The 22,003-nt window shown below is 47.5% G+C and overlaps 1 protein-coding gene across 1 annotated transcript in view; it reads right to left on the bottom strand.

The window, feature by feature from the left end:
• The window catches only part of LOC130487365 (uncharacterized), a 35,902-nt gene that overhangs the window by 7,719 nt on the left and 6,180 nt on the right, over window positions 1-22,003 (bottom strand). Inside the window, exons 3-5 of the mRNA XM_056860857.1 lie at window positions 20,785-20,875; window positions 19,728-19,841; window positions 8,681-8,876 (exon numbers count right to left, since the gene is read on the bottom strand). Of these exons, the coding sequence (XP_056716835.1) occupies window positions 8,727-8,876; window positions 19,728-19,841; window positions 20,785-20,875 (355 nt within the window). The 3' untranslated portion in view covers window positions 8,681-8,726. The remainder of the gene's footprint in view (window positions 1-8,680; window positions 8,877-19,727; window positions 19,842-20,784; window positions 20,876-22,003) is intronic.

Consider the following 22,003-nt stretch of genomic DNA (forward strand, 5'->3'; position numbering starts at 1 on the left):
ACAACAAAAATACATTTTCTTTCTGGCTTCTGCAGGGTGTGCCTTATCTGAGAAAGCTTGCTGAAACGCGATTACATTTTCAAAGTACCGTATGATCGGCTTTATTTGTTTTTTATAACCTCAGAGAAACTGGGAGGGCTCCCAGATGTGGATTTGCAAAATTACTGCCCTTCCACTGACAATAAAAATCACCCACCTCTGAAATAAAACAATGAGACCACCCAAGACGGATTAGGGGGAATTTGTCTAGTCTGTTTCATGAGGGGCAAATTCCCAGCAAGGAAGAAATGCCAAGAATAGGGGAAGGGGGAAGGGATATTGAAGGGGGAGAGCAGTTTTCAGAAGGTCCATTGGTGGATTTGATCAGAAATAAACAAGTAGGAAAATGCTGTTCTGGGACAAAAAAGACAAGGGTGCTTTCTGGGAGGCTGAAGATAGTCTTCTATTAGACCGCGTTGGGTTGCCGTAGTCTGTCAATAGCAGTAGGAAGCTGTATTGGAAGAAGTGAGCTGTCATACCCTGCCAAAAATCTTGTTAGTCTTTAAGGTGCTACTGGACTGTTGCTCTTTTCTCCTCCCATTAGGGTTGCCAGCTCCAGGTTGGGAAATACCTGGAGATTTGGGTGGAGCCTGAGGAGGGCGGGGTTTGGAGAGGGGAGGGACTTCAATACCATAGAGTCCAATTGCCAAAGCAGCCATTTTCTCCAGGGGAACTGATCTCTGTCACCTGGAGATCAGTTGTAATAGCAGGAGATCTCCAGCCACCACCTGGAAGTTGGCAACCCTAACTTCCATATCTCTCTGTGCACCAACTATGGTCTTCAGGCAGCCTTCTGTTGGCTCTCCTACTGGTTAGGGTGGCCCATCTGGCATCAACCGGAGCCCGGGCCTTCTCCATCTTGGCTCCTGTGGAATAGGCTTCCCAAAGAGGTGAGAGGAGCCTAGGGTTGCCAGGTCCTTCTTTGCCACTAGCGGGAGGTTTTTGGGGTGGAGCCTGAGGAGGGCGAGGTTTGGGGAGGGGAGGGACTTCAATGCCATAGAGTCCAATTGCCAAAGTGGCCATTTTCTCCAGGGGAACCAATCTCTATCGCCTACAGATCAGCTGTAATAGAAGGAGATCTTCAGCTAGTACCTGGAGGTTGGTAACCCTATTGGGGACCTCTGCCTTAATGGCAACCAATGATTTGTTTTTCTGAAATGTGGTCATATCTGGCTCTCTTCCATGTCTCTGTTTCATCTACATGTAAAACTGCAATGCAAAATCATGACAGATTTACATGTTTCCAGCTTTGTGGAATATTCAAATACAATCCCCTTTCTAGCTTGTTGCCCTTAAGACGTTTCAGTTCACCATGTGATAACAACCCTGAGTTATCAACCTATGGGTTTTTGTTCTGCACTGTCTGTATGAAACAAATCAGAGCTTGAAATATTTTGGTCCCATGACAGGGGATCTGGGGCGTACTGGCAATCTGAGATTCCACATTTATATTTAACATACTCATATGCTGATGTGGTTTCTAGGACAATAATTCACATGAGAGAATTGTTAACATGCCATGAGAAATAAATGTATCTAATGATAATCCTATCCAGACACTGGATTTTGGCACACAGGGGCGGGCCCATTGCTCAATGGTACAGCATCTGCTTGGCATGCAGCAGGTCCTAGATTCAATCCCTGGCACCTCCAGTTAAAAGAGCTAGGTAGTAGGTGATGTGAAGGATCTCAACTTGAGACCCTGGAGAGACACTGCTGGTCAGAGTAGACCATACCGAAGTTGATGGACCAAGGGACTGATTCAGTATCAGACAGCTTCATGTGTGTTCCAATGAGGGATCTTCCCGATATACATGGTTCCCATTTTGTGTTCATGGGGACACCTGAATATTTTCCATGAGCCAACACCTTTGGTATGCACAAACAATTCCCTTCAAAAATCTGGATTCTGTTCAAGAGTACCCAAGCATTTCCCATTCACACAAATTGGAAGGATTGCACAAAGTGCACTCTTGTTTCATGAAGTTAGAGCTCCGCAATCAAAAGTCTGAAGAAGTCTAATGAGAGTCCCTGTTAAGTTCAAAGTCCCAACTGCAGAGGAGCTACCTGTTGTATCTCTGCATGAGTTACTGTTCTGGCATAAACAGCATCAGCTGGGAGCAGGTAGTTCAACTACATTTCGGAATCAAACATGATTGGATTATTCAACCAGGAGTCACTGCTCTGGTCTCACCTCCTTCCAGTCAGGAGACATACCCAGCACAGTGACTCATGAAGGAAGATGGGGGGGGGGCTCCTCTGGGAACAGGTGAGTCTTGTTCTTACCCAGCCTAAAAAGTAACTCTTTGGGGTATTACAGTGAGCTGTGTGGTTTTGTTGAAATTTCATTCCTTGATCCAGGTCAGTATATCAAATGGTTATTAGTTAGGAACTTTGGGTTAGATCCTTACTAAATCTTCCAATAGCACAACAGAACATTTTCCCTTCCCGCTTCCCACTGCACTCTACTGATCTCCATTAAATGCTAGTCTTGGGTTGTTGCAGTAGCAGTGATCTCATCCCCAGTATAAGGAGACACCTGCTGGTTATGTCATCCTTACTTTGCAGTTTTTAAGCCTGAGAAAGTATTTCTGTTGAGGCAACTATGGCCTTCTTGCTTGCTATGTTAAAAATGTACTGAAATAATTTGTTGTAATAATCATATGTATTTGTGCTGATTTTGCTTATCATAATAGCCAACCAGAATTTGCCAACCAGAATAGCCAACCAGAATTTGTTGTAATAATCATATGTATTTATGCTGATTTTGCTTATCACAATAGCCAACCAGATACTTAGAAGTAGTCACATGACTGTGATAAGTGACTTCAGAGATTGATCAGATAGATAAGTTTTCTCTATAACTATACATGCTCATGAAGACCAAATCAGATTTCCTTGGACTGAAGTTCAGAAGTCAGAGATTGAAGGACCCCTGCTTGGTAAGACATAGGGACCTTCTTGGCTTATTTGATATTCCTTAAGAGCATTGAACAAGAGACTGAATCCTGATTTGTTTTAACAGACAACTAATTTTTGATTTAATATGCATTAAAATAATGTTAGAATCTTTTATTGTACTTGCCTGTTTATTTACACTCTTCGTAAGCTCAATAATTTTAGTTCTTTATTATATACTGCCTTGTTTAATAAATAGAACCTTTCCCTTTTTCAATAAAGGACAGAAAGATTCGACAAGGTGTTGATTCATTTGCCGGTTATCTGATTAGGAAACAGAGGACCTGTGGTCCTGGAAATAAAATTGTATTATCGAAAGTTGGAAGGGGCGATAGCCTTTTCTGGCATGATAAAGCAAAGAGTGTTATGAAGCTGTCATTCACTCTCCAAGCAGAGCTCTGGGGAATGTTCAGTTCATAATCTCTCTAAGTGTTGCGATTGGAAAATCCGAACGCTACCGGGGGGAGGGGGGCAGTGGACCTGGGGGAGCTATGGGTGAGGGGTCTACATCAGGAAGGGAGGATCACCTCAAATTTCCAATTTAGTCTTGAACCCACCCATTATATGCCACCTCTCCAGAGAGCAGTTCCCAAAGCCAGAACCAACACCATGCAATCATAAAAACAATCACCATAAAATTATCAATAGTAAAACTAGCCATGAAAATCACAGCCTATGTATGTCTACAAAAGAGCCCTCAGGCTAGGAAGTGGACCTTAGAAACACCTAAAAATATGGACCACTTCAGATAAAAGCCTGGGAAAAGAAACGTTTTATCTTGTCCCTGAGAGACAATAAAGCAGGAAGCAAGTTAACTGCATGCTACCCTACTCCAGGGAGGGAAGGTGGCATGGTACAAAGTGCACTCTTGTTTCATGAAGTTAGAACTCCGCAATCAAAAGTCTGAAGAAGTCTAATGAAAGTCCCTGTTAAGTTCAAAGTCCCAACTGCAGAGGAGCTACCTGTTGTATCTCTGCATGAGTTACTTTTCTGGCATAAACAGCATCAGCTGGGGGCAGGTAGTTCAACTACATTTCGGAATGTCGTCGGATCTTGGAAGGTAAGCAGAGTCAGTACTTGGAAGGGAGACCACCAAGGAAGACTGCAGAGGAAGGCAATGGCATACCACCTCTGCTTCCCACTTGCCCTGAAAGCTCCTTGCTGAGTAGCCATAAGTTGAAAGCTAAGCAGGGTCAGGTCTTGGGAGGGAGATCGCCAAGGAAGACTCTGCAGAGGAAGGCAATGGCAAACCATTTCTCCTTCTCACTTGCCTTGAAAGCCCCTTGCTGGTGTTGCCATAAGTTGGAAGCTAAGCAGGGTCAGTACTTGAAAGGGAGACCACCAAGGAAGATTTGGTGGGGCCGTGGCTCAGTGGTAGAGCATCTGCTTGGCATGCAGAAGGTCCCAGGTTCATTCCCCGGCATCTCCAGTTAAAGGGACTAGGCAAGTAGGTGATGTGAAAGACCTCTGTCTGAGACCCTGGACAGCCGCTGTCGGTCTTAGACAATACTGACTTCGATGGACTAAGGGTCTGATTCAGTATAAGGCAGCTTCATGTGTTCATGTGAAGCCTTGTGACCATTACATAATGCCTCAGAAATGGAGGCCTCCAGCTAGGGATGCTCCAGGTTGGGAAATACTGGGACATTTTTGAGGGTGGAGCCTGAGGAGGGCTGGGTTTGGGGAGGGGAGAGCCTTCAGCGAGGTACAATGCCATAGAGTCTACCTTCCAAAGTGGCCATTTTCTTAAGGTGATCTGATCTCTGTTCCCTGGGGATCAGTTGTAATCCCAGGAGGTATCCAGCCACCATCTGGAGTTCGGCAACCCTACCTCCACTCCAGCCTGGCAACCAGACTAACTACATGGTTTCTTTGAGGAGAGATCTCAGGCACACCAAGATAACACAAAAGAAAAGGAAAGGAAACTTACTGTCCATTCTCACTTGTTATGTCTACGAAGACCTTGATCCTCATCCTGAATGCAGGACATAGGTGAGACACCGTAAAACAGAGAGGTTATTTTGTCTTCTAGGAAGCTAAGCTGGAGGTTCATTCTCACTTACTGCTGTTGCTGTCTCTACAGCAGGCTTTAGGGGACATGGACATGGCAGGGAAACAAAGCGAGCGACAGGAATGAAGGAAGGTTCATCCGGCTCTACTTCTACTCTGCCCAACCTGGCTCACTCATCTTGTTCCCGGAAGGTCTGCAGCCCCAAGATGTTCTCTCTTCCCAAACTCCAATAACCAGCATTTCAGGAAGATCTAGATTCGAATCTAGTACCACCTTTAAGACCAACAAGATTTTCTGGGTATAAGCTTTCGAGAGTCGAATGGTATCTGTCGAAGGGAGCTCTGACTCTTGAATGCTTACACTCCGAAAATCTTGTTGAACTCAAAGGTGCTACTGGACTTGAATCTTCTACAGCAGACAAACCCAGCTAGCCTCTGAAACCATCTTGGCAGAAGCGGCTCAAGGTATGTCGTATTTTCCCACTCTGCCAAATTTGGCCCGCCATAATCTTTCCAACTGTGTTGAAACTTGCTGACTACCCAGAACAAAATAGCAGTTTGATCAGCATAGATCGGCCAGCAAAGCCAGACTTGACACAGAGATGAGCACGATCAATGGCTAATGCCTGAAGTTTGAACTACCAAGAGAAACACAAGAACAGTGGCTGAGGAAAGAGTTGGCAACTGTCCTATCTCTCTACCAAGACATCTGAGCCAAAGCTTCTGTCCTTTTAAGAGTTACAAAGTCTTCTCTTGGTATAAGGTTGTAGTGATGGGTGGTATTTCCCCTGCTGCACTGGGCAGTTGAGGTTGGAATGACCTATGGTCCCATGGTATGGCTTGAAGACACGTGATCCACCAGCTTTCCTGAAGCTTTGCAGGTCTGGTTAGTAATACGACAGAAGACCTTCCATGGGAGGGACTGTGGCTCAGTGGTAGAGCATCTGGTTGGCATGCAGAAGGTCCCAGGTTCAATCCTCGGCATCTCCAGTTAATGGGACTAGGCAAGTAGGAGACGTGAAAGACCTCTGCCTGAGACCCTGGAGAGCCGCTGCCGGTCTGAGTAGGCAATACTGACTTTGATGGACCAAGAGTCTGATTCAGTATAAGGCAACTTCATGTGTTCATGATGGAAGAAAGGCAAAATGTCATCATACTGTGCTCTGGTTTGGAGCTTCTAAAGAGGCAGGTCCCTTTCCCGAGTGGAATATGCAAGGAGAACTAATTTCCTTTTCCTTTTTGTGCAATCCCACCTGAATCTTTTCTGACCTTCATGCAGACCCAAGCAAAACCCACTTCCCACAGTACTTTGCAAGGATAAATGAAGATGGATCAGAGATTGCCTTGCTATGGTTTGGGGGTTCTATGTTGCCTCAGGGAGCAAAGATAATTGACCTTTGTATTATTGTGCTTGTATCCAGCATCATGCCCTTTAAGGGACTTGTCCTCTGATTAACAGAAATCTTTCCCCTTGAACCTATGCATAATTCTTCTGGGGTGAGCCCTATAGGGGAGGGAAGGCAGCATGGTATAGTCCAGCCTCCTCACATCTCAGAAGCTAAGCAGGGTCAGTACTTGGATGGGAGACCACCAAGGAAGACTCTGCAAAAGAAGGCAACAGCAAACCAACTGTACTTCTCATTTGCCCTGAAAACCCCTTGCTGAGGTCATTGTAAGTTAGTCGCGACTTGATGACATGTACATGCATATGTAAACTCTACAGAATTCATTGGGCCTTATTTTCACTAGCTGTGTATAAGACTGCAGCAGGGGTCAACTCAATAGAGACTGCATAATTCTGCTAATTAATAAACAATGCTTTTGAAGGCAAAGCATATGCATGCTTTCTGTTTTTTTGGATAACGCCCACAGCTGTTATACCAGGCACCATCTTGGGCAATTTATTTTCCCTCCTCTCTCAGGAAGGAATGCCTCCTCTAAAACAACACCATTTTTATAATTAATTTTATTTAAAATAATTATTTTTAAGGATGCTGCTTGATTAATTGAGGGCAACTTTAAATGTAAACAAGTGACGTTTAAGCAATATAACCAATGCACTAAACATCACAGCCTTATTGTAGCCCCCCTCTCCATTTCTCTTGCAGAAACATTTTCCCCCTCTCTGAAATGAAGGAACACAAATTCAAAATTTGGCAAAGTCTTCAACATTTCAAATGTTCACATCTGGCAGTTTCCAGTTGTAAATTTAAATCTTGAGGAGCATTTTGAAATAACCCAGAGCTTTAAATGATAGGGTTGCCTGATCCAGGGTAACAGTGGGCAATTGCCTGCCTAGGGGGCTTCCCACCATTTCTCAGCTGGCCAGCAGGCAGAAGCAGGCCAGCTGAAGGGGGAGGCGATTAAAGGCACTTCTGGGTTTACCCTGGAAGTGACAGGGACTGTCTAGCACATTCCTCCAAAAACTCTATGGTTTTTAGAGGAATGTGCTAGAATGTCCCTGTCACTTCCACTGTAAACCCGGAAGTGACGTTATTGCGCCCATCACCCACCCAGCCCCACCACAATGAAGCTCCTGCTGGTGGCAAGGGGGAACCTAGGAATCCTATTAAATGATGATGGCAGAGAGCTCCCCCCGCTTGTAATGAGCTCAGATTCTTTTTGACACACTTTATGGGAGAAATTCACTTTAAAAACCCTGAAAATTCTGTGACCAGGATCAGGATGCTGATACACCCAAGGGAGGTCCTAGTCAGATCCAGTACTGCAAGTTACAGGTTGCAAAATTCCTGGAGATTTTTTTTTTGGGGGGGGGGGAGGTTCCACCCCGAAAACCTCCCTCCGGTGGTGAAGAGGGACCTGGCAACCCTATGAACCACAAGTCCTAAACAACAGGCCCTGAACCAGAATTGGCTTGGTTTTTCCTTAGCTGCAGTTGTCCTCTTGCCTTGTCATGACCCCTCCATCCCCGTTTTGCCCTCCAACTAACAAGCATTTGTCGAGCATGAACCTCAGCTGTCTTTTGACTGGCTTGCTGTGCCTTTGGGCTGGATTCCCTTTGACTCCTCTTCCCCCCCCCCTTCCTTTTACATTTGTCATAATATCCTGACCCAGTTCCTTTTACGGCAGTTCCAAAGCCCTGAAGCTGTCAGAAGGGTCAGGAGAGGAAGGCCGTTCTGGGCAAAGGTCTGTTGCGATCTCCCCAATGCCAAGCTCTCCTTGTCGGCCTTTTTCACCATCACTGTTCCACTCGGGGCGGGAAGGAGGGCTCCGCCTTTCATATGGCAAGCCATATCCTTTCTTCCGCTTCTCTGCCTCGCTCGTTTGCCTTCGGAAGGCTTCCAACCTCTCTTCCTTTGAGGGTTGACAAAAGAGGAAAGCCCTCTCACCGAAAGAACTCTCCACCCAGCTGTCTCCTCTCCCCCGCTGTACAAAAGCCAAACGGGAAGGCAGGCCATGCTCCATGCAGAAGGTGCAAGACAGAACCACTTTCCAAGCTCTTGCTCTCTTTGAACAGGCAACGTCAGGGGGAGGAACCATCCATTACACAGGACATGCACACCTGTGGCGGGGAGAAGAAAGGGCTGGAGGGAATGAGGTTAGTATGCAAAGGGAGAAGCCATTTCCACAAGAGTGGGGTGGACAGACAATGCCGGGGAGGGGGAAGCAGCGGGGACCCAAAAGGGAGGGAAGAAAATGCAGTTTTGTGTACCTTGAGGCCAGAATCAGAGGGGGGGATAGGCCTACAGTGTCATGCGCTAGCATAAGTTAGCCTGGATGGTTGCATACTCGACAAGGTCTCCGCCAGCAGGGATCGAAGTCCTGGGGCTGGGCGACGTCGCCAGAGCGGAGGTGTCCAACTCTGCATATTGGACGTCGGAGTCCTTGCTGTTGCCCGCGTTCTGGAGCTGAGAGAGCAGGAAAGCATGGATACGTGGGGGAGGGGAGGGGGAGAGGGGATGGTGATGGCATGGGGAGGAGCGTTGGGTGAGACATGAAGGCGGGGAGGTGTGGGGAGGAGAGAGGGGCACAAGCAAGACACATTGACGCATGACCAAAAGAGAGGATGCCAAGAGACAGACAGGTGACAGATGAATAGGGTGGTTAAGCACCAAGAGATACGACGACAGAGAGATAAACAGAAAGGAGGGAGGGAGGTTAGGAATGGCAGAGGGGGGGAGTGGCAGTGGGGGGCATGGGGGAGACGGAGTGTGGAAGAAAATAAAGAATGACAGTGGGGAAGAGATAAAAAAAGGTTTAAAACGAGTTGCAAAACTGGCACCCCGCATCCTGTTGAGAATCTGAACATCTGCCTGCTGCGTTTCATCTGTTTAGTGAGGCGCTGAACGGCAAAGGGATCTGCAGTCTTTCATTCATTTGCACTCACAACAGCCCTGTGGAGTTGGCTGCTGTGAACCAAAAGCACAATCAGAAGAAACACATGAGGCATTTTTCACCGGGATTACCAGAACTGGCAGGGGGAATCTCATGTTTAAATGTTTCCTGTACATTTAAATAAAGTCTCTGTGTACATTGAAAACCGGGATGATTTCAAATAGCTCATCTCTGAAGTTTCAACTTGAATGTTCTCCGTCATTTCCTGAGAGTTCACTTCTCCCTTCTGCAAATCGAAACCACGACTCATTATTTTCAAACACCATTTTTCTCGCCTTGCATCTCCTTGTTTTCCATTTGGCATGCACATTTGTCAACATAATTTGTGCATCGATACATCAACGTTATGCGCACAGTTCATGCACAGATATACAGGGTGTGTGTAAATATTGCATATGTTGCATATATATATATATATATATTTTAAAAAAAAAACACTTGCAATGGGGACTCAAAACAAATGAATCTATAGAACCAAGAGCAAAAAAGTGGAGAACTGGAATCACTGACGTAAATGAAAAGGGATGTAGAAAGTAATGAAATATTGGCAATTCGCTTGTCTCTAATAGAAAACCAACGTGTGTGAGAGCAGGCAAGGAAACAGGCCTTCTCTTTGACGTGCTGGTATTGTATGTTCCTGCTTGTTTGAGCTCTGTTATTCAAGGTTTCCAAGCGAGGAAGTAGTCTGAAATGTCTTGAGCATCTTCTCCAAGTCCAGAGAAGCATACGGCTGAGTCAAAGAGTAGATTTACACTACAAATGTTACCAGTTTGCTAAAAGTTTTTCCCATCATGGTTTCTTCTAAAGACCCCTGGGAATTGTAGTTCTGATGGCAGAGGGTTCATTGCTAGAGCTTTTGCTATGGAGCTAGAACGACGACTAAACCTGTTTACCTCCCTGATTTTTTTTACACAAGTTAAAGTCATTGGTGTAGACCAGTGGTTCCCAACCTTTTTTTGGCCATGCCCCACCTAAGCATCTCTAAAATCCGATGCCCCCCCTGTGACATTGTCACCAGCTGACCGCCGTGTACATTCTGATTTTAATTTTAAAATGTGTATGTCACAATATATATTTATATACTGTATATGAGGCCCCTAGAAACATAAGAAATGCAAAAAATTCACTGTTAATAACTCATTCTCGAATTGCCCCTTTTAAAAACCAAATTTCCCCCCTGTGGGGGAAATTTCCCCCCTGTGGGGCCCCCTGTGTGCCCCACGTTAGGAACCACTGATGTAGACTGACCCAAAGATTTGCAGCATCACAGTCGGCTCACGATGCAATCATAACAGCCCAAGCACCTCTGATATCATACAGTTGCCAACTCCAGGTTGGGACATTCCTGGAGATTTGGGGGTGGAGCCTAGGGAGGGTTGGGTCTGGGGAGGGGAGGGAGCTCAGGAGGGATGTGATGACGAAGAGTCCACCCTCTGACTCAGCCATTTTCTGCAAGGGAACTGATCTCTGTTGTCTGGAGATCAGTTGTAATAGGGGAAGATCTCCAGGCTTTACTTGGAGTTTGGCAACTCTCCCTTCTAGGGTTGTGCAACAATTTCTTTTTGGTAAATTTCAGGCTCAGGTTTATTTTCAGTAAACCTGGAATAAGCCAAATACCCATACCAGTAAATTTGTACTTCAGCTTTATTTCTGGGTTTACCGAAAAATTCGAGTCCATTATAGTCTATAGGGATTTTTTCTGAAGCTCCTGTGGGGGCATTTGTTGGAGGTAGAGTTCCCAAATTTTCAGGGTAGCTTCAAGGGACTCTCCTTGCACGAACTCCAAAGTTTTCTGAAGATTGGATCAGGGGGTCCGATTTCATGGTGTCCGGAAGAGGTAACCCCTTCCTCCTTAGAGAAGTATGGTAAAGTTTACAATACTTGTCTATGGAGGAGCGGGGTTGACCATAAAATTGGACCCTCTGACCCAATCTTCACCAACCTTTGTGGTTCTTGCAATGAGAGTCCCTTGAATCTACCCTGAAAATGTGGGAACTCTACCTCCAAAAATGCCTCCCCCAAAGCTCATAAAAAAAAAATCCCATGGGAAAAAGCCTGGGGAAAGCTGAAGCCGAAAAAAGTCAAATACCTATTTGGCTGATTCGGCGATTGGCAATCTGGCTTCGGCTTTATTCCCAGGTTTTGGTATTCAGTAAAACCGAAAGCCAAATATTGCTGAAAGGGCTAATTTCGGGTTTATTTTCAGTTCGGGCTTATTGATATGCAAAACCCTACTCCCTTCCAAAGACACACCCACACAGGTCTAGACATTAGGAAGAACTTTCTAACAGTTACAGCGGTTCCTCAATGGAAAAGGCTTCCTTGGGAGGTGGTAAGCCCTCCTTCCCTGGAGGGTTTTAAACAGAGGCTAGATGGCCATCTGTCAGCAATGCTGATTCTATGACCTTAGGCCGATCATGAGAGGGAGGGCATCTTGGCCATCTTCTGGGCGTGGAGTAGGGGTCACTGGGGATGTGGGGGGAGGTAGTTGTGAATTTCCTGCACTGTGCAGGGGGTTGGACTAGATGACCCTGGTGGTCCCTTCCAGCTCTATGATTCTACATAGGTAGATTCCTGCAGTATTGATTTAGAGCTGCCAAGCCAGGCTTAACGGGAGAGATGAAAGCACACAAGAGCAGCCCAGCAGTGGAGATGCTTCTCTTCCCAACTCTGCCTTTGGAAACTGCTTTTTGCAGATGGCAGTGTGGATGTAACAGCCACCAGGGGAGGAAAAACACCCCAGACTGTCCCTGCTGCCTGTCTTCATGCAGCTCCCCCTTTCTCTTTCCACCCATCTCCACTGTGTCATGCAATTTATGGGAAAAGGGTATCCTTTGCCTGCCCTCCCTCTCTGCAGCCATTTACTAACTTGCAGGAAGGCAATTGAAAGTGGGTTTTGGCCCCATTGCCAGTGCTTTAGGAGTGCCCATTGCTCAACTTCCCGAGCCATCACTTTGCACAGCTAGACTTGGCTCCAGGTTCTACTGCCAGGCCGAATGATTTTGTGCCCTTGGTGGACAGGAAACGCAAATAGAATCATACAACCATAGCATTGGAAGGTGCCATACAGACCATCTAGTCCAACCTCCTGCTTAATGCAGGATCAGCCTAGAGTATCCCCGACAAGTGATTGTCCAACCTCTGCTTAAAGACTGCCAGAGAAGGGGAGCTCACCACCTCCCTAGGTGGCTGATTCCACTGTCAAACAACTCTTACTGTAAAAAAATTTTTCCTAATACCCAGCAGGTACCTTTCCGCCCTCAATTTAAACCCATTATTGCGATTCCTGTCCTCTGCTGCCAACAGGAACAGCTCCCTGCCCTCCTCTAAGTGACAGCCCTTCAAATACTTAAAGAGAGCAATCATGTCCCCCCTCAACCTCCTCTTCTCCAGACTAAACATTCCCAGGTCCCTCAGCCTGGTATCCAAGGACAACTTATGCCCTATTTTTTTTTCTGGCAGGGCTGCACGGTTGAAATTCCCCTCCTCCTTGCATAAAGGAACAACCACAGTGAAATCTGATGAAGCAGAAGCGGAGTAGGTCTTTATACCCCACTTTTCGCTACCTTTAAGGAGTCTCAAAGCAGCTTACAATCATATCCCTTCCCCTCCTCACAACAGGCACCTTGTGAGGTCGGTGGGGCTGAGAGTGTTTGGAGAGAACCGAGACTGGCCCAAAGTCACCCAGCATGTGGAGGAGTGGGGGATCAAACCCAATTCTCCAGATTAGAATCTGCTGCTCTTAACCACTACACCACGCTGGCTCTGAACACCTCTTCCCTTGAAAACCCTATGAGAGGTCACCATAACTGAGATGACAGCATTTTCCACCAGCACTGCCACCAGGGCGGAAATTCATCATCTTCTCCCATGGGTAGTGGACCGTTTCATGCGATTATCTAGTTCAATGGTGCCGTTAGGTCATTTCGAACTCTGACCAGAACTATCTTTTGGGTCCCCATCTTTAGATAGTAATGTATACGACATATGGAAAGCTACTGCCTGGTGTGGGAGGGAGGGCATGCTGTGGCTGTGGCTCAGTGGTAGAGCATCTGCTTTGCATGCAGAAGGTCCCAGGTTCAATCCCTGTCATGTCCGGTTAAAGGGACTAGGCAAGTAGGTGATGTGAAAGACCTCTGCCTAAGACCCTAGAGAGCCACTGCCGGCCTGAGCAGACAATACTAACTTTGATGGACCGAGGATCTGATTCAGTAGAAGGCAGCTTCATGTGTGCATGTGAGTCTGTGAACAGAATCCCTAGACTTGGCCCCCCAAACCTGGCCCCGATGGCACCTCCTATTTAGTCTGGCCTCCTCTCGAGATTACAGATGCGTGCATCTTCACACACTGTAGCTCTTAAATACCCAGGCGGAGAAAGCGGCAAAATGGAATCAGCCCCAGGAGATGTACCAGAAGAAAAGGGGGAATTTTCAGAACTGGGAGGGGGCAAAGGCAGACCCTCCTCAGCTCCCCGCAATCAACAAGAAAGAAACACAAATAAAGAGTTCATGGCAAAGTGGGCCTGAAGATTGACTTGTGATTCATCATCTGCAGTCCTCTGTCTCTAATTGGTAGGAAAGAGTCCAGGGGGAAGGGAAGGGGGGTGGCCGGGGGCTGGAATGATAAATTAGAGCTGGAGTGGATGAGAGTCTGCAGCCAATCTCTGCAGCATCCTCCCCACAATGATGCCAGCAGCAGGACTCTCACTCATCATTTATTTCCTGCTTTGAATCATAGAATAATAGAGTTGGAAGGGACCACCAGGGTCATCTAGTCCAACCCCCTGCACAATGCAGGAAATTCACAACTACCTCCCCCCCACACCCCCAGTGACCCCTACTCCATGCCCACAAGATGGCCAAGATGCCCTCCCTCTCATTATCTGCTTACGGTCATAGAATCAGCATTGCTGACAGATGGCCATCTAACCTCTTCTTAAAAACCTCCAGGGAAGGAGCACTCACCACCTCCTGAAGAAGCCTGTTCCACTGAAGAACTGCTCTAACTGTTGGAAAATTCTTCCTAATGTCTAGACGGAAACTCTTTTGATTTAATTTCAACCCGCTGGTTCTGGTCCGACCTTCTGGGGCAACAGACTTCTGGGGCAACAGAAAACAATTTGGCACCATCCTCCAAATGATGGCTCTTCAAGTACTTGAAGATTGTTATCATATCCCCTCTCAGTCTTCTCCTCTTCTGGCTGAACATCCCCAGCTCCTTCAACCTTTCCTCATAGGACTTGGTCTCCAGACCCCTCACCATCTTTGTCGCCCTTCTCTGGACACATTCCAGCTTGTCCACATCCTTCTTAAATTGCGGTGCCCAAAAACTGAATACAGTACTCTAGGTGAGGTCTAACCAGAGCAGAGTAAAGTGATACCATCACTTTGCATGATCTGGACAGTATATTCCCTGTCTTGCCTTTTTTTCTGCCACCCTCTTTCCTTCCATTCTCCCCATTGCTTCTTCTCCTGGAATCTCTGTTATCCATTTCCCTCCTATCTCCATCCCTCATGCTTTTTCTTCACCCCCTCCTCCGGACCCTGGACCTTAGCTAGACTCCTCTGACGTGAAATCCTCATCCTCAAGGTGAAGAAATCATGCCTCCTTGAAACAAATCCAGTTAACTTTCCATACAAGGAGACCCTGCACAGTTCATTTTGGAAAATGAGAGCCGTCTATGATGCAAGCCTCACAACAGCCTTGTAGTGCGGGCCAAAGACTGTCACCCCAAACAAGCACCAGCGTGGTGTAGTGGTTAAGAGCAGTGGACTCTAATCTGGAGAACTGGTTTTGATTCCCCACACCTTCACATGAAGCCTGGTGTTGTGCACCTGCCTGCCAATACCTCCTTGGATGAGGAAAATATGGAGGAAGACAGCCCCAGCATGGTGTAGTGGTTAAGGGTGGTGGTTTGGAGTGGTGGACTCTAATCTGGAGAACCGGGTTTGATTCACCTGAGCAGTGGAGGCTAATCTGGTGAACTGGATTTGTTTCCCCACTGCTCCACATGAAGCCTGCTGGGTGACCTTGGGCTAGTCACAGCTCTCTTAGAGCTCTCTCAGTCCCACCTACCTCACAAGGTGTCTGTTGTGGGGAGGGGAAGGGAAGGTGATTGTAAACCGGTCTGATTCTCCCTTAAGAGGTAGAGAAAGTCAGCATATAAAAACCAACTCTTCTTCTTCCTCCTCCTCCTCCTGTGTTTCCAGTGTGCCACACTCTTTGCTCCACCATTGCAACTGAGGCAGGCACGCTAGCCCTTCTTCAAAGAATGACACATTTACCCCTGTTCCCTTGTCGATAAGACTGCCCGCGTGCTTTATCTGTCTTCCTCAGAGCCCTTGGCACGACCCTGGAACCACCTCTTGGCTAGGCTGGCAGCCTCATGCCTCCTGTTGCCATTCACCCACCTCCAGGGCCTTTCTGCCAACTCTAAGTGCCCGCTGATTTAGGGAGACGACTGGGAAGGGGGCCAGGGAGCCAGAGAGATTGCAGCAACAAGAAGCTGGCAGTGTTTGCTGCTGGGGCTGTAGTCTCCAAGTGGGGCAGGCATAATGGGCAGGAGTCAATTCAATTTTAGAGTTTGGAGGCAAGTGGGGAAATGCAGTACCCGGCACACTTCCCCTGCATCAAAGAGATGGCCAATAAAACCGGCGAGAATCATAATGTGCCATTATATAAATCTATAAATCCAGCAGGCTTAAAATGATGCGAAAAAAGCGGGCTGCCCTTCCCAACAAAAGACAGTAACAAGAAGGAAAAGATACATAAAAGGGCAGGCCAAATGATAAAGGGCTTGGGAAAGCTTCTCTGAGAGGGAAGGCTAAAGGATTTGGGGCTTTTTTTTTTCACTTTTGAAAAGAGATAACCAAGGAGGACCATCAGAAGATTATGACATCTTGGTTAACACAAAGGGGATTTTTCCCCTCCCTCTCTCATTTCACTAGAATTCCTGATGATACAATGAAGCTGGTTGTCAGTGGATTCAGGCCTGACAAAAGGAAGAAGTCATTCAAATAATACATAATTGTGAAATGGACTGTCACGTGATTTAGCGACTGTCCTTAGGTTTAGCCTGCATTTAAGGTTTGCTTTGTCCTTGTTGTTTTGCAATGATAAGAGAAAACCAGGGAGGGACTGTCAGCCGTGGGGCCTAAATGGAGCCTTCATGTTCAACTGCAGTCTACCTCCGAATGCCACCCGCTGGGCTCAAACCAAAGGGGAAGGCCATCCCCAGCACCCTTGTGCTCTTCCTGGAGGATTCTGGCTGCCCCTGGTCAGGAACCTTTGCGCTGGATCCTGCAAGGAAATCCTTACATGCTCCCCACATGCCCTGCTTAGGGGAGGGGCCATGGCTCAGTGGGTAGAGCATCTGCTTGGCATGCAGAAGGTCCCAGGTTTAATCCCCGGCATCTCCAGTTAAAGGGACTAGGTAGGTAGGTGATGCAAAAGACCTCTGCCTGAGACCCTGGAGAGCCACTGTCGATTTGAGTAGACAATACTGACTTTGACGGACCAAGGGTGTGATTCAGTATAAGGCAGCTTCATGAGTTCATGTGTGTGTTCATAGCAAGCTATGTGGTAAATGCCATCATCTAGCTGAAGCATGCATGCTTCTGTGTGCCCAAGTGTATGCGCAGGAGCACAATCCTAAGCGGCTTTCTCTTACCTGGGAAAGCTCCCTCTTGACAAGCAGCCAGGAGAACAGCTACCTGAACTTGCCTGCTTTCTTTAAAAAAAAACAGTGTCCCTGTGAGCCTCACCTGCCACATCTGAGGTGGCCTCGTGAGCGCACAGTTTTGGAAAGCACCAGAACGCTTTCGCTTACAGACCGGCCTCGTTGCCCCAGCCGTTGGCTGTGGAAAGCGGCCGCCTCGCCTCGCCTGTTCTATATTCCACGCAGCTCGCACGACCAGCACCTCTCCCGCTTCCGCTGACCCCCCTAATCTCCCTGCTGTCGCACCAGCCTTACATTATCATCTCCCTGTCTGGAGCGGAAACAGATTCATACAAAAAAAAACTCCAAAAAAACCAAGGGCTTTCGAAAGCCGCTGTCCTCGTTTAACAGTCGAGCGCCAGCACACTCTGCCTGGCAGAGAACCCATCTGCCAAGGATTCCTCTCTCCCCACTCTCAACAGGGATGTATTCCCAGCCCCGGGCCGGCTGGCTGGCAAACTGCCCTCGGCTTCCCCCCCCTGCCCCCCAAGGCCAAAGTGCTCCCTCGGGGACCTTCCCAGGGGCCTCTGCTGCTGCTGCAGCCTTCAGGTTGTCCTCCCCAGCAGCTGAAGCTTTAGTGAAAAGCAAAGGCCAACCGAGGCTGAAATGACATATGATGTTAATCTCAATACTTCCCCCCACCCTTGACATCTCTGTCCTCTAAAATAATAATAATAAAGCAACCTCCGACACTGAAGTGAGCATGGAGAGACCGGTACAAGGGGGAATCTTTCTCCTCCACTGGCTTTCCGCCTCCAAATTGCCTCCGCCCCACACTGGTTTTACCTCCATGGAAGAAAATGTACAGGTGTCTTTCTCCCACCCTGACCTGGATGGGCCAGGCTAGCCCAATCTCATCAGATCTTAGAAGCTAAGCAGGGTTGTCCCTGATTAGTAGAAGAAGAGTTGGTTTTCATATGCTGACTTCCTCTACCACATAAGGGAGAATCAAACCAGCTTACAGTCACCTTCCCTTCCCCTCCCCACAACAGATACCCTGTGAAGTAGGTGGGGCTGAGACAGCTCTAAGAGAGCTGTGACTAGCCCAAGGTCACCCAGCTGGCTTCATGTGTAGGAATGGGAAAACCAACCTGGTTCACCTGATTAGTGTTTGCCGCTCATGTGGAGGAGGGGGGAATCAAACCTGGTTCTCCAGATTAAAGTCCACTGCTTCAAACCACCACTCTGAACCACTACACCACGCTGGCTCCCTTAGATACCATAGAATCAAAGAATCATAGAGTTGGAAGGGGCCATGCCGGCCGTCTAGTCCAACCCCCTGCTCAATGCAGGATCAGCCTAAAGCATCCCTGACAAGTGTTCATCCAGCTTCTGCTTGAAGACTGCCAGAGAGGGGGAGCTCACCACCTCCATAGGTAGCTGATGCCACTGCTGAACTACCTTTACTGAAAAAAAAATTCCTGTTATCCAGCCAGTATCTTTCCACCCATAATTTATACCTATTATTACAAGTCCTATCCTCTACTGCCAACCAAGTAAGTCCAGAGTTGCTATGCAGATGCAGGCAATGGCAAACCACCTCTGAATGTCTCTTCCCTTGAAAACCCCACGAAGGGTTGCTATAAGTCAGCTGCAACTTTATGGCACTGTCCACCACCACCTTTCTCCCATGGGGCTAAAGTCAGCTTTTGTGGGGGGGGGGTGGGATTGAGAGGTGGGAAGTCAGAGTTGAGGAAAGAGTTAAAGTATCACTCCTCTCCAGGCTGGTCCCCTGTCAGAAGTGACAGCTTGGGTGTCTGCTTTAGATTCAAAGAAAAGGTGAATAATCAAAGTATATGAACTAAAAGGTAAAGGTAGTCCCCTGTGCAAGCACTGGGTCATTACTGACCCATGGGGTGAAGTCACATCATGTCATATACCAGGCAGTCTGTGTTTATGGGGTGGTTTGCCATTGCCTTTCCCAGTTGACAGTACTTTATCCCCAGCAAGCTGGGCACTCATTTTACCAACCTCAGAAGGATGGAAGGCTGAGTCAACCTTGAGCTGGCTACCTGAAACTGTCTTCCATTGGAATCGAACTCAGGTTGTGAATAGAGATTTTGACTACAGTACTGCAGCTTACCACTCTGTGCCACGGGGCTCATTATATATGAACTACATCACACTTAAGTTTGAATATAACAGCAGGAAGAAGGTAACAACATCCTGCTACTGAGAAAGGCAACAGGTAAGCCTGGCTCAAAACTGCCCCATGACAACTTCCCACCTGACCCCGCAGCACAGCCTCCATTCCCAAGAACACAATCCTATTTATTTATCCCAGCCATTTTCTCCCAGACTGAGACACCATTATATTTAATAAGCCAATCCCTATTTACCCCCATGCCACATATCGGGGTGGGGGAAATGCCCAGTGGCATCGCGCCCCTGGAGTGCAACCACAGAACATCCTAAAAGCCACAACATTGTGTTTGTGACATTTCCCTCCTATCCCAGAGACCAAGAGTTGAGCACCACGGCGGGATCCTTAAACTGAAAGGAAGCTTTGGGGTTATCCTATCCTGAAGGGGAGCTTTCCTAGGAATGTCAAGCATGGGTTCCTGTTTTGTGTCCTCTTGAAGGTCCAGAATGAAGGCAAGACACTGAAGGAATTTGGCCCAGGTCTTGCTGTGACCACAGTCCTTACCATCTTGTTGGCATGAGGGGTAGGCTCATTGGCGGCCATGTCGTAGTATGGGGGCTGCGGCGGAAGCTTCTGGATCTCTTCCTCTGGCTCTTTCATGTTGTCCAGGTGCACAACCTGTGAGGCAGGTCAAAGAGAGTACATTAGTGATCCTCATCCCCATACCCAAGCAAGAGAGGGATGCTGCCTCCAAGGGATAGACCCGGAAAAGAGGGTAGCCACACAATACAGCAATATTATGGAGGCTGTAGAGACTGGTTTCTTAGGTGATTGCTCTCTAAGTATTTGAAGAGCTGTCACTTAGAGGAGGGCAGGAAGCTGTTCCTGTTGGCAGCAGAGGACAGGACTCATAGTAATGGGTTTAAATTATGGGCAGAATGTACTAGCTTGCAGTCTTTAAGCAGAGGCTGGTCAAACAGTTGTCAGGGATTCTCTAGGCCTATTCTGTATGGCCCCTTCCAACTCTGATTCCAGGTGGTGGCTGGACTTCTTTCCATGCCCATCCCTCATTCTCAGTTTTTGTCACTCGGCTGTCTTCTCTTTCTGTTAACGGTGCCAAAGGTCATGAAACATGAAGCTGCCTTACACTGAATCAGACCCTTGGTCCATTTAAGTCAGTATTGTCTACTCAGACCGGCAGCAGCTCTCCAGGGTCTCAGGCAGGGGTCTTTCATATCACCTACCTGCTTAGTCCCTTTAACTGGAGATGCCAAGGATTAAACCTGGGGCCTTCTGCATGCCAAGCAGAGGCTCTACCACTGAGCCACAGCCCCTCCTTAAGGGGGAGCCACTCCCATTGTAAGCCCAGGTCTTACAATGTCCATAGTTCCTTATGGAGGTGGCTGGAGTCAAAAGACGCCCTAGTTAGCAGCCTCCTTCTGGAAGGCATGGCTGTTGGATATGAACAATCCAACAAATGAAATTCCATCTCACTTCATTCCTCCTACCAACTCTGCTTGCCAACCCACAGCCAGATAAGGTGGCTATGTCAATGCCAGCTAGAGAATCCACTGTCTCGTCTGTCTCAGGTGCAGATGCCCAGTGATGGGGAGGGGGGTACCTGGATGTCTTCTGCCGTCAGGTGACTTTTTGTCTCTTGCTTCCGCTTTGGGGGTGGAGGGGCGGGTTTGTGAGAAGGCGGCAAGTCAATCCTGCAGGAAGAGAAATAGTCAGCTGGTCAAACTGTAGGAGAGAGGAATCGGCAGAACTCCCTCTCCTATGAGAACAAACTTTTTATTCTATGGTGTATTTCATTGCATTGAAGGAATTTGTTGAATGCATCCCAAACAACTGTGGCTGAAGAAAGGTGAAGCAAAAAAGATTAAGGAAGGTGTGTCAGGATGAAGTGGTCTTAGTACTGATTTGCCGGAATCCTACACAAACGAAAGGCTTATTGCCTTACAGTATTTATTACTTTACAGGTGGGCTATCCATTCAACTCTTGCTCTGTCTTCTCCCCCTTAACTAATTTACTCAGTAATTAGAGGGGGATGAGGGATACAGAAAAGGAGCTCTTCTCACTTGGACTCTGTGTCTTCATCCCCCAAACCCTACAGGACTAATTCAAGAACTTTGAAGACAAGGCAGAAGAAGTTTGCCAACTAGGGGATCTGGCAGGAGCCCTCAGGAACCCAGATTTGGCATGGGAGTTGTCAGTTGACAACCCCCATCTTAGAGCTTGCTGAATCACCCAGTTAGCAGAAGTCATCAAAACATCTCCCCCACCCCCCGCCAAAATCTCCACACACCCTCTACATGATGATTATTTCAGGAATTAGACTTGGTCCTGTACTACATACAATTGTCTCATCCAGATGTTACAGCAGCTAGGATCTCCCTTCCTCAATTAGAACATAAGAAAGGCCCTGCTGGATCAGACCCAGATCCATCAAGTCCAGCAGTCTGTTCACAAAGTGGCCAACCAGGTGCCTCTAGGAAGCAAAAAAAAAAAAAAAAGACGACTGCAGCAGATTTATCCTGCCTGTGCTCCACAGCACCTCATATCATAGGCATGCTCCTGTGATCCTGGAGAGAATACGTATGCATCATGACTAGTACCCATTTTGACTAATAGCCATGGATAGCCCTCTCCTCCATGAACATGTCCACTCCCCTCTTAAAGTCTTCCAAGCTGGCAGCCATCAACACATCCTGGAGCAGGGAGTTCCACAATTTAACAATATGTTGAACTATTTGTCTCTCCCATGCTCACAGGCCAGAAGTTATAGGTGGAATCAGGGCAGCATGTTCACAGATGCGCTTGATTCTGAGCCAAAGTC

This window comes from Euleptes europaea, chromosome 14 (genome assembly GCF_029931775.1).
Source record: "Euleptes europaea isolate rEulEur1 chromosome 14, rEulEur1.hap1, whole genome shotgun sequence".
Taxonomy (NCBI): domain Eukaryota; kingdom Metazoa; phylum Chordata; class Lepidosauria; order Squamata; family Sphaerodactylidae; genus Euleptes; species Euleptes europaea.